The sequence below is a fragment of the Alligator mississippiensis genome, chromosome 4 (assembly GCF_030867095.1).
Source record: "Alligator mississippiensis isolate rAllMis1 chromosome 4, rAllMis1, whole genome shotgun sequence".
In the NCBI taxonomy this organism is placed as follows: Eukaryota; Metazoa; Chordata; order Crocodylia; family Alligatoridae; genus Alligator; species Alligator mississippiensis.
In genome coordinates, this window is record NC_081827.1 from 4,135,857 (window position 1) to 4,148,500 (window position 12,644).

At 54.2% G+C, this 12,644-nt stretch overlaps 1 protein-coding gene across 2 annotated transcripts in view; it reads right to left on the reverse strand.

Moving 5' to 3' along the window:
- Positions 1-4,561, reverse strand: part of LOC102567599 (uncharacterized) — a 37,776-nt gene extending 33,215 nt beyond the window's left edge. Inside the window, exons 1-2 of one of the 2 annotated variants that reach the window (XM_059725694.1) lie at positions 4,152-4,561; positions 533-622 (exon numbers count right to left, since the gene is read on the reverse strand). In XM_059725694.1, coding sequence (XP_059581677.1) covers positions 533-622; positions 4,152-4,158 — 97 coding nt within the window. In that variant the 5' untranslated portion in view covers positions 4,159-4,561. Of the gene's footprint in view, positions 1-532; positions 623-4,151 lie in introns of those variants that run through there. The other variant, XM_059725695.1, reaches the window with a different exon arrangement.
- Between the last annotated feature and the right edge of the window lie 8,083 nt (positions 4,562-12,644).

Here is a 12,644-nt window from a genome sequence, read left to right on the forward strand (position 1 = left end):
AGACAACATCTAACTTCTAAGCAAGTCAACAGAAGTATTCTTACGTGAGCCTTCTGATGGATTTTATAGCTGTGTCATAAATATCCACCAATCAGCTCTCATAGTGGTTGTTTTTCATGTCAGGCTGCTATCTATATCCTGCTGTTCTGGACTGCTAAACCACTTGTAACTTTTTTCTGACATGATGAGTTGTAAAAAGGTCCCCTAAATCGTGACCTGCTGGCTTTGCTCTTACTTAGTGGCATTAGTTATACCAAGGCATAAAATGGGGTTGCTTATGCTAAGCATTTTGCTAAGGCGGCTTTTAGCCCTACATTCCCACTATGATTAATAGTGCTTCAGTCACACCAGATTTTCTATCATAATAGAAAAGTGATATAAATATTTTAGAAATAGATATTTTAACCTAACAATCCCAAGATGCTTCCCCACAGATAGGAAACTAAGAAATAGTCATGCTAACCACCAGATATGCAAGTAGCACAGAGAAGAGGCATGCACCGCCTGTTAGGAAGTAGGTAAATCAGCTTACCTGCCCGGACGATGATGGCAGCGGTCACCCAGCCAACATACAGAAGGTTTGCCAGGGTGGCCATGTTTTTTCTTGAAGTCTCATTCCACACTGCGTATAAAAAGAAGGGAGAAGCTTGTGAGGGTTGGGGATTTCCCTCCTTGCATATCTAGCACTTTGCAATCCTTATCAAACCTGGCCATCCACGTGAGAGTCCTCACAGAACGGCATCTGAGGATCAAGGAGCCCGGTGACAAAAGGCAGGCACGCCCCTCCCGGAGGTGACATTACTTCCAACTCTTTCCTCTATATCCTAGATGTGTATCTGGCCGTCATTACTCTGGTATCTGGAGCTCACAGTCCTCAGCGGACTTATCCCCACAAGCCCCCTGAAGGGTAGGGCAAGGGCTACGATCCCCATGTTACAGATGGGAAAGTGGGGGAATGAGGACAGGTGTTTGAAGCTACACCGGCACCAAGGATGCAAATAGGCATCTAATGATGCCTAATCCACTTAAGCACCATCAGCATTTAATCCACTTAAGCACCATCTCCAGGAGCCCTCACCACACTCATAAACCCAGGCCCGAGTGGCTTGCCCAGGGTCCTGCAGGGAACCTGCGGTGAAGCAGGGAACTGAAATCAGGTGTCCTAAGGACCAGGCTGGCACTGCTCCGACTGAACCATCCATCCTCCCTCGTTGGGCCTTTTGGCTGGGAAGCAAACCACACGTGCACTGGGCATGTAACACGATCAGAGCATGTCTATCCTGCCTCATAGGCCCACAAATGCCTCCAGGAAACAACCCGACCCCCTGACTTCTGCTCCGTGATTGCCAGCTCCCCAAAATGAAGATGTAAAGAGGCCCTGGATAGGTGCCAAGAGGTGCCCTGAGGTTGTCTAGGGCATGCTTTGAGCTCTCCGCAGGGTCACTGTTGGGCAGCAATGCTGCCTCATGCCCAGGAGCGGGTCTGCACAGGGGGGACGGGGCATGTTTCATCACAGTGCTCCCAGGCACAGCACAGACACAGTGACAGCAAGCCGTCGCCCGTGCAAGCCCAGGGGGCTGTTTTGCTGGGCACTGCATGGACACACCGAAGGACGCTGCCCTGCTCCCATGATTTTACAGTGTGGGGTCACATGCAACCCCCAAGTCTGAGGGAAGCGCAGAAGGGCTGAGATTAAAGCTAGAATATCGAAGTCGTATGATCAAATAAGTCACAATGTGCATGCGGTGGCTCTGAGTCACTTCACAGTACCAGGCATTCACTTGTTTTGTCTTAATGTAAACACTATGTTAATAGAGTATTTATTCACCAATAAATGAATTGTAACCCGGGGGTTACAAGAAATAATGGCCACAAGCTAGCAGAGAGCAGATTTAGACTGGACATTAGGAAGAACTTCTTCACAGTTCGAGTGGCCAAGGTCTGGAACGGGCTCCCAAGGGAGGTGGTGCTCTCCCCTACCCTGGGGGTCTTCAAGAGGAGGTTAGATGAGCATCTAGCTGGGGTCATCTAGACCCAGCACTCTTTCCTGCTTATGCAGGGGGTCGGACTCGATGATCTATTGAGGTCCCTTCCGACCCTAACATCTATGAATCTATGAATCTAGAGTCGTGGAGAAGTAGGGCTGGAAGGGAGCTCCAGGGGTCACATCCAGTCCAACCCCCTGCCTGCGGCACGATCAGCCCTGTCCAAACCATCCTATCCAAATCCATAATGTAAACTCTACACAAGACTACCATCAGCCTTGACACACCACAGACATCACATCCTAGCCTGCCCAGGGGGAACAGGGCAGCCAGCATCCTGCTTCTAGGAAATGTCAATACACACGCAAGAGATCCCCGGTGCTTCCCGCTAGAGAGGAAAGCACCGATCCCCACAGCCTGCTACCAATATGACTTTGGTGTAAAATCCGTCCTGACTCTAAATACCATTCAATCAGCAATATATGGTTATCCCAGCTGTCCCTCCCCCTGGTCATCTCCAGCCAGCTCATTTCAGATTTGGAAATTTTGGTATTCACTGGAGAAGGTCTCAGGGAAGGATTTAAAGTAGTAGATGGAAGTGGCCTCATGCATGAGTTCAGAGACAAGGATGGCAAGAACTTCTCAGGCAACTTTCCCCTCTTTGCAAAGACCGAGTGGAGGAGAATTGGCAAGCCTGTCATCAGCAAGAGATGTTAGTCGAGTCTGAGCAACTACTGCTGCTTCAACATGTCCTGGGGACTTGCTGTACCAAAGTAAAGCATCACCAACCTGCACCGATAATGGACCCAGTAACAGAAACTGGTCCAAGAGTGGCCTCCACCGTTGAACAATTCTCAATGAGAGAGAGCCCGGGTCCCTCTCACATGGCTCACACATGATGAGCAAACAGGGCCTAAACACCCCCCATTGCCCCAGAGCCTTAATTGCAAAGGCCACTGGTCTGGACACAAGTGACGTTAGGAGCAAAGCTGATAGACAAGGACACTGGATAGCATTTGGGGAAGGCTGCCCCACGGGACTCGACTGCACTGACTGGGACTCTGAAGACAATTTAATGGACAAGCATCTGCCCTGGGGTCTCCCACGGTCCCAGCGCAGGGTCCTGGTCTGTTTTCTGCCCTTGGACAGCCACGGAGGAAAATTAAATGGATGATGCCAGCTCGGGGCAGTCAAATTCAGTGCGATTCCCACCTGGCGCTAGACCGCCTCCACCTCAGCACATACAGCTGCCTAGCAAGGAACATTAGGGATATGCTTGTGCTTTTAACCTTAGGGGGGCACCATCAACTTAAACATTACTGTTTTGTCCAGTGGCCTTTTCAGCTCCTGATGTTATAAATATCATCAAAATGTGCTCGGTTTACGACTGCTGAGACCAGGAATGCTGCCTTTCACGGCTGTATGAGGCCTGACAGAGTAAAGGAAGCAAATTAAAAAGTAGCAGTCCTATTAATGACTAATAATTAATACTAAGAATGAAAAACAATGCAGAAAGTAAATTATTTTTTCAGCTGGATCATTTTGCTTAACAGCCACCTTCCCTGGCTCCTCCGGCCGGTCATTTCAGCTCGGAGTTTGCACAGACTGCACGTAGAAGCAGGGGACTGGCTCGTGTGCCTTTTGCTTGCTACAGGGAGCAATGCTGAGCGAGGGGGAAGTAGGACTGAAGAGACACGGCCCAAGCACACAGTGTCTTGTGGTCTTTCCTCCTGCAAGGAAACCCACAGGCCAAGAGCACACTTCCTCTTTCTGTACTAGAGCAGAGGTTGAGTTCTTGGATTAGGGAGCTCATCTGAGCCTGCCTTCCCTTCCTTACAACCAGGTTCAATTATTGCACTGGTGATTCACAGCACTATTATCTTCCTCGCCGGTCACAATGGTAAGTGCTGGAGCAGCACCTAGACCTGACGGGACTAGTACATCTCTAATGCTGTACGGCACCGTCACACGACAGCTTTCCGAATCAGGACGCGAAGATGAATATTGAAAAGAGGAGGGTAACATTCACACCGGTAAGGCAAGGAGGGGAGGGGACAGGCTGGCCCGTACATCACTGTAACGCTGTAGTGCTGGATCACGGACATGATGGCAGAACAACAGGAACAGATGAACCCCTCCGCCAACAATAAGGAGAGGCACTTGTACCTGGCATGCCGGCAGAACGAGGAGCGCTTGTGTTTGCAGAATTGCTGCCCCGGCTCAGAGAAGTGGGTCTCAACCTTTCTGAGACTCCAGTCACCCCCGGACAGACTCATGTCCCTCCCTGCACAGAAAATGCCACGTCTTAATTTTGGTCATTTTCGACTACTGAAAAATAACAGAGCAGTTTCACTTTTGCAAAGAGCTCAGAAAAACCAGGACTGGATTTCAGCTTCACGTTTCCGGGTTTGTCTTAGGACTTCTGTTTGCACACAGTCGCTGCTAACACTGACGCTGGGAATCGCTGACTCGGGTCCTTGCTTGACGTTCCCTATATTATGCATTTCACACAAAAAATTTAGACTGCCCACAAGTGCCAAGTCATTATCTCACAATTCATCGGTGAACTGCGCAATAAGTTTGCACTCACTACGGGTGCCAAATAATGATCACACTGGACAAATGTCCGTCCAGCTGCAAAAAGAGCCCCCCAGCTCTAGCTACCTCCGATCCAGCTTTGACCTGGATACGGCGCAGGGCCCTGAGAGCAACAAAGATCACGGCAGTGTCAATCCAGCAGCCACTGCCCCCATTCCTGTTTACAGTTTGTCTCCGAGAACGGTTTCACTCTCCAGGCAGCCAAGAGGAACTGGTGACATTAGCACTAGCTCTCAGACCACACAAACCACAGCAGGGCTGAAAAGGCAAATGAGACAAAATCCGAGGCTGCTGCAGCCGGAGACGGCAGAGGAAGAGAAGGCAGCAAAAGACAGAGCAGCGGAGACAACGCAGCAGCAGCTGCCTGGAGCTCACGGGCCATCCTCCCTGCCTCGTCCTTGGTCACCTTCATCGTTAGCACCCAGGCAGCTCCTCCCCATGCACCGACGGGCAGCAACGCGGCCTGGGGCTGCCCCGCTCCCCCTGGGTCCAACCTCCTGCCTCGCCCCTTGCTCTGGGGCTGAAAACCAGGGCAGGCCAGGAGCAGGGAGGGGTGGCCAGGGGCAGGTCCTACCCAGTCACCCTGCGGACCCTGCTCCCTGCGGTAAAGGGTGACTCACCAGGAGCCAGGTCCGCGCTGGCGCTGGCTATGGGCCCAGTCGGGTCCTGGGCTGTTATTGTTTTCAACTGGTGGCACACCCAGCTTGCAGAAGGACACTTCGGATAGGTGGAACAGTTCCACCAATCGGGTAACAGCTGGGCGGGGCTTGCCCCACCCCTGCTCAGAGAGTGGGGAGCGAGGAGCCACTGGACCTGGTTGAAGACTGCACTTTGCAGGTGCGGCAGACTCCAGGGGCGGGGCCTCCGGGGTAGATAAAAGCCCAGCGTGCCCAGCTGAAGGGAGCAGATAGGTTATAACGAGCCACGACGTGAATTGTCTCCCTCCCGGCTGCCTGATGGAAAAGTTTGGTTTTAAGCTTTGGGTGGAGCAGGACTCGACCGGGGGAGTGACCATCTGTCCCTAACTGGGCAGGAGCATTGGGGAATAGGAACATCAAGTCCCAATCCTGGGCTGCACGACTCCAGGGCAGAATTTGTCCCGGGTTTGCAGTGTCGTGCAGGGATCAGGAAACCGTGGGTTTCCCCTTGCAGGCAGGCAGCGTCCCAGCCTGCAAGGGGCTGCCCAGAATGCAGGGGCGCCACGTGCACATACTTGCCACACACGTGCCCGTGGCCGGGAATACAGCCAGGCAGCTCACTGTGGGATAGCGGAGTGGATAGCAACTGCCTATGGAGGGGAGGGGCAGAGGGAGGGGCAGATCAAGGCCCCCACAGTGAAGCCAGGCACTGCATGGGGTCTGAGGCAAGGAGTGGGACGAAACCACCGGCAGCTTGTCCAGACAGACAGCACACAATTTTTACATAGCTCTTAATACTTCTTGTTACTGAAGCAAACAATCAAAGAAGAGTCCAGTGCACGCACGCAATACAGACGGAATAAAACACACAACACAAAAGAAGTGACACACACACACACACACCCCTTTTGCAGCACAGGAAAGATTAATATGAAGCATGCTGGAAAAGCAGGTGCCAGGCCTTCTGGCAGGGGAGGGAGAGGGTTTAGGGGGACAGCTAGAGCTGCAACCCCCCCACCCCCGTCCCAAACACAGACACACTCTCTTCCCGAGCACCCATGACATTTGTGCTGCCGGTGCAAGCCAGGAGGTGGGAGCAGCGTCTGCACCTGCACCACCTCTGCTCAGTGCAGAAGTGGGCACCAGCAGTGCAATCACTGTCTCCTCCACCCCAACGTCATCTCCCAGCATGAGCCTGCCACTGCCAGACGAGGAGCTGGAGCTGGAACCAGGGATGCTGAGCGCGCTGGCTCAAGCAATTCTGGGGACTGAGGGGGAATCAGAGTTTGTGCTCCACACCCCTCACGTTTCCCTTAGACCCAGGTCCTCTCCGGAAAGCAGCACCTCGGAGGAGGCTGAGCTTGTGGAGGCTCGTGGCTCAGCTGAGGCAGCTCCTCCTGCTGATGAGCCTCAGCCTGCCGAGAAGGAGGAAAAGGCAGGATCCTCGCCCTCAACCCAGAAGCGGGGGAATAGTGTAGTGCAGGATCACTTTGAGGTGGCAGATGGTCCCAGGTTTGCCTTCTGCCAGCACTGCCGAAGGCACATGAGCCGTGGCAAGGATGTGAGACACTTCTCCACCACGGCCATGCTGCTGCATCTGTAGAGGCAGAACCCCCTTGCCCTTCTTCCTGCTGCTCAGCCTGGCACCAGAGTGAGCGTGCCAAAGGGGAAGTCCCCCACTTGATCCACAGCAGAGGCAGGCCACCCTGGACCAGTGGGGGAAAGGTGGACAGAAAGGGGGCGCGTTCCCAAGGCGAGCGAGATCACCCAGAGCACTGGGGAGATGCTTGCTCTGGATAGCCAGCCCTTCTCCCTAGTTGAGCAGCCAGGGTTCAGGTGGTTCGTAGCACTTTTGGCCCCATTTTACAAAGTGCCCACACACACTCATTTAGCAGAGCGGTGGTGCACTCCCTGTATGAGGCATGCAGGAAGTACTTGAGGGAGGAGCTCCGCAAAGCAGGGCCACAGGTAGCTTTGCACTTCACCTCCGACATCTGGAGTAGCTGGGGTGGTGATCACACCTACCTCTCCCTCACAGGGCACTGGTGCGATCAGTCAGGCTGCCAGTGGGCTCTACTGCAAGCCGCAATGCTGGATGAGTCCCACACTGCAAGGGAGATCGTGGGGGCCATGAACCACATGTTGCAGGGGTGGCTCACTGGGCAGGCTGAGCTCGCCCGCGGGTTCATGGTCACCGACAATGGGGTCAATATGGTGAAGGCTGTCCGTGATGCCACCTTTGTTGGCATCTGCTGAGTGGCACACAGGCTGCGCCTCATAGTTAGGGACGGGGCCTCAGTTGGGGCTAGGAGTGGAGAGGAGGGAGCTGGACACACGTGCATCTCCACACACACGTGTGCCCCCTTACCTGACTGGCAGTGTAGCAGCGGAGGCAGCAGAGGCAGCGGTGGGGGCAGCAGCAGCTGATTCCCCTAAGGAAAGTGGGGCAGAGGGAACTGGTGGCTCCCTTTTAACTGAGCAGGCAGGGAGCCATGCTCCCAAGCACCATGTGAGCAGTGCGCACAGACAGGTGCGCTCTGTAAGGGCACACCGGCATTTGTGCTGGTGTTTTCACAAGGCAGGCACGCAGCATTAGCCAGGAAGGAGTCTGCAGCAAGAGAGAGGAAGACTCACAGCTCCACAGACCTGGTAAGAACATGGGGAGCGGCTGCTAGGGACCGCGACCTGGTGGCCAGGACCAGGAGGGTGGCCAGTAGGGATCCCACCCCAGTGGTGCCACCTACCCTGCTCCCCTCTGAGGTCTTCACCCAGACGGAGCCCATGGTGGTGCTGGCGGCTCCTCCTCCCAGTCTGTGGGGGCTGCCTGGTGGGGACCCGGAGGCCGCGGGTGGGAGAGGGGTCTGGAGGCTCCCTTGACTGTCCCTCTTGTACCTTGGCCCCCGGAGGAGCAGGTGAGGGAGCTCTATATCCTGAGGGGAATAGAGGGTCCCATCTGCCGATCCGACCCCATGGCATGTGAGGTCTGCTGCCTGCCTGGGGCTCGGATTCAGCATGTTACAGGCATGATCCCGAAACTCATTCGACCCTCAGACCAGCACCCCATGGTCCTAATTCATGTGGGAACAAATGACGCGGTGGGGAGCAGCCCAGACCGCATCATGAAGGACTACAAGGCCCTGAGAGCCTTGGAGACGGGGGCACAGGTGGTATTCTCCTCTATTCTCCCAGTAAGCAGACGTGGGCACCACCACGAGGCCAGCATCCGTGAGGTCAACCAGCGGCTTCAGAGTTGGTGCTACCAGGCAGGTCTCGGGTTCCTTGATAACAACCCACATTTTCACACGGGGGCATGCTCCAATGAGATGGGCTACACCTCGCCCCTAAAGGCAAGCGTGTCTTTTCTTCTAGGTTGGCTGATCTCGTACGGCATACTTTAAACTAGCTTAGCTGGGGGATGGTGCCACAGGGGAAATGACAACACTTCCCAGCCAAGACAGGTGACGAGCACGAGAAGTACCCAGGTAAGTGGCAGGGGTCCAGATGGTCCTGGGAGCAGGGGGGTGGTGCATACACCCACAGCAGGCCTTAAATGCCTCTACACTAATATTCGTAGTATGGGGAACAAGCAGGAGGAACTTGCCCTCCTGCTAGCTAACACAAACCTGGACATAGTGGGGCTCACAGAAACGTGGTGGGATTCAACCCATGACTGGGTGGTAAACATCAAGGGCTGTAGGATGTACAGGAGTGACAGAAGAGGGAGGAAAGGCGGGGGTGTGGGGCTCTACATCCAAGAGCAATACACGTCCTCAACAAACAGCACTGGGTCAGAGGAGGGGCAGACTGAAGGGCTCTGGGTCAGAATACAAGGGGCTCGGGGGGAAGGGACTTAACGGTGGGGTCTCCTACAGACCACCCAACCAGGGGGAAGAGCTGGACCAGGAATTCTCAGGTCAGCTCATGGAGGCAGTTAAGTCAAGGAACGTGGTCATCACGGGTGACCTAAACTATCCGGACTTCTGCTGGGAGGAGCAGTCAGCCAGGTCTGACCGCTCACAAAGGTTCCTTGCCGAGATACAGGAACTCCACCTAACTCAGGAGGTGCACAGTCCCACCAGGGGAAATGCCGGCTGGACCTGGTCCTGGCCACGGGCGATGACCTGGTGAATGGACTGCAGATTCTCAACCACCTGGGTGATAGCGATCATCGCCTACAGGAATTCACCATCCAGCACAGGGTGTCAAAGGCCTGTAGCAAGGCAGGAGCCCTTGACTTCAGGAGAGCTGATTTCAAAGAGCTAAAGAGATTAGTCGGGAGGCACTGAGGTCCCGGAGGGGAGGGGAGTTGGGTGCCCAAGATGAGTGGTCGTTCCTTAAGGAGACGATCCTCCGAGCCCAAGGGGTGACAGTCCCAAATGAATCAAAGGGGGCAAGAGTGCTCAAAAGCCCCCATAGCTCACCAAAGGCATTCAGGAATGTCTGAAAGCTAAAAAGGAGGCGTACACCCGATGGAAGGGAGGGGCCATCACCAAGGGGGATTATACCTCCGTTGCTCGAGATTGTAGCGGGGCTGTTAGGGAGGCTAAGGTGGAGACAGAACTAAGACTAGCGACCTGGATCAAAGATGACAAGAAGTCCTTGTTTAAATACATAGGGAGCAAAAAGAAGGCACAGGAATAATGTGGGGCCGCTGCAGGACACGCTTGGAAATCTGGTGGTTGCACCAGACAATAAAGCTGACCTCTTTAACAAATTTTTTGCCTCCATATTTCTGAGCAGGGACTGGGACATCCCCCCCACTGGGATCTTGGATGAATGCAGAAGAGGCACAGCCGGGCCCAGGGTCAGAGAGGACCTAGTCAGGGAACTTCTGGTGGGACTGGACAAGTTCAAATCAGCAGGTCCAGATGATCTCCACCCAAGGGTGCTGAGGGAATTGGCAGAGGCCATTGTGGGACCCCTGGCATGGCTTTATGAGCACCCGTGGTGCTCTGGCAAGGTGCAGAAGGATTGGAAAAGAGCCAATGTGGTTCCCATTTTCAAAAAAGGAAGGAAGGAGGACCAAGGAAACTATAGGCCTGTTAGTCTTACCTCTGTCTTGGGGAAGCTCTTTGAGAAAATTATCCAAGAACACACCTATGAGGAACCAGCAGAGGATATTATGCTTAGGGGCAACCAACATGGGTTCATTAGAGGCAGGTCCTGTCAGACCAACCTGGTGGCCTTCTACAACCAGGTCACAAAATCTTTGGATGCAGGTGTCGCGGTGGATGTAGTCTTCTGGACTTTTGGAAGGCCTTCAACACTGTCTCTCATCCCATTCTCATTAAGAAATTAGGCGACTGTGGTGTCAATGCCTACACAGTCAGATGGGTCACAAATTGGCTGGAGGGCCGCACCCAGAGAGCGGTGGTGGACGGGTCATTTTCATCGTAGAGGGATGTGGGCAGTGGGTCCCCCAGGGCTCGGTCCTTGGGCCCGCGCTGTTCAACATCTTCATCAGCGACTTGGACGAGGGAGTGAAAAGCACCTTGTTCAAATTCATGGATGACACTAAGATGTGGGGAGAAGTGGGCATATTAGAAGGAAGGGACAGGATACAACTAGATCTGGACAGGTTACAGGGGTGGGCGGATGAGAACAGGATGGGATTCAACACTGACAAGTGCAAAGTGCTGCACCTGGGGAGGAAGCATCAGCAGCATACCAACAGGCTGGGGAACTCCCTTCTTATCAGCGCAGAGGCAGAAAAGGATCTTGGAGTCATTATTGATTCCAAGATGAACATGGGCTGCCCATATGAGGATGCAGTCAATAAAGCTAACTGCACCTTGTCATGCATCCACAGATGCATCATGAGCAGGTCCAGAGAGGTGATCCTCCCCTTTTATGTGGCACTGGTCAGGCCGCAGTTGGAGTACTACGTCCAATTCTGGGCGCCGCACTTCAGGAGGGATATGGCCAGCATGGAGAGGGTCCAGGGGAGGCCACTCACATGGTCAAGGGAAACAGGGCAGACCCTATGAGGAGAGGCTACAGGACCTGAACCTGTTCAGCCTCCACAAGACAAGGCTGAGAGGGGATCTGGTGGCCATCTATAAACTCACCGGGGGGACTGGCGGGGAATGGGAGAGACCCTGTTCCCCCGAGCACTACCGGGAGTAACTAGGAATAACGGCCATAAATTCATTGAGAGTAGATTCAGACTAGACATCAGGAGGTGCTACTTCACAGTCAGGGCAGCTAGGATCTGGAGCCAACTTCCAAGAGAAGTGGTGCTGGCTCCTACCCTGGGGGTCTTTAAGAGGAGGCTAGATGAACACCTTGCTGGGGTCGTTTGACCCCAGTGCTCTTTCCTGCCATGGCAGGGGGTCAGACTTGATGATCTGCTCAGGTCCCTTCTGACCCTACCAACTATGAAACTATGAAATTATGCCTTGGACAGGGGTGCCAGTGACAATGCCGCCACCACTTCTGCTACAAGCCAAGTGATTTTGAAATGCAGGAAGGTGGTGGGCTACTTCCACTGCAGCATCAAGCGGGAAAAGATGGTGTGGGAAAAACAGGCAGAGCTGAGCATCCCGCAGCACAAAATCATGCAGGATATGGAGACTCGGTGGAACTCCATATACCTGATGTTTGAAAGGTTGGTGGAGCAACAGAAGGCCATCCATGAGATGGTCTTGCTTGGGGAGATCGGGATCAGTGGCCCCCTGAACAGAGTTGAGTGGGGTATCATCTCCCAGATCTTGGTGGTCCTCAAGCCCTTCCTCGAGGCCACCGAGACCCTTAGCTCTGGCAATGCTCTCCTCAGCCAGGTGATCCCGCTAGTGAGGGAACTGGAGAACCAAATGGAGACGTTCCAGGGGATCAGTGTTCCTGGCTGGGGCAAGCCACTGTCACCAGATGTGCAGGCACTGTTAAGGTGGCTAAAGGAGGGCATCAGGAGAAGTCTGGATCCCGTGTGGTCCAGTATGGTCCACACCATGGCGGGCATGTGCAACCCGAGGATGAAGGGGAGCATGTGCACTGCCAGCACCAAAACCCTCGATCACGGATGCAGGTGCTGGCCAACAAAGTCAGGGAGGCCAAAGTGTAGAGGCGAGGGGATGTGGAAGAGGGGGATCCACTTTCCCATGCCAGCACTCCAAGCACCAGCACCAGCCAGTCTCCTCCATGCCAGCCACTGCCAATGTCGGCATGACTTCAATGCTGGGGTCCAAATGCACCAGACCCCAGCCTCAGGCAGGTAGCACCTGTGACAGAAGGCCACCTCTGTTTCTCCCCAAAAACTCTGCTCTGTGACAGTTTGGTTAAGATGGGCCCTGCAGGAGGTACTCACCTTACCCTATCTCTTTAGGTAACCTGAGCTGGATACATTCCTGAGGGAGGGGGGAAACCTGCTCCCTCTGCCTACGTGACTGGCATCACATACCTGGGTGAGGGGCTTGGGCACCCTGGG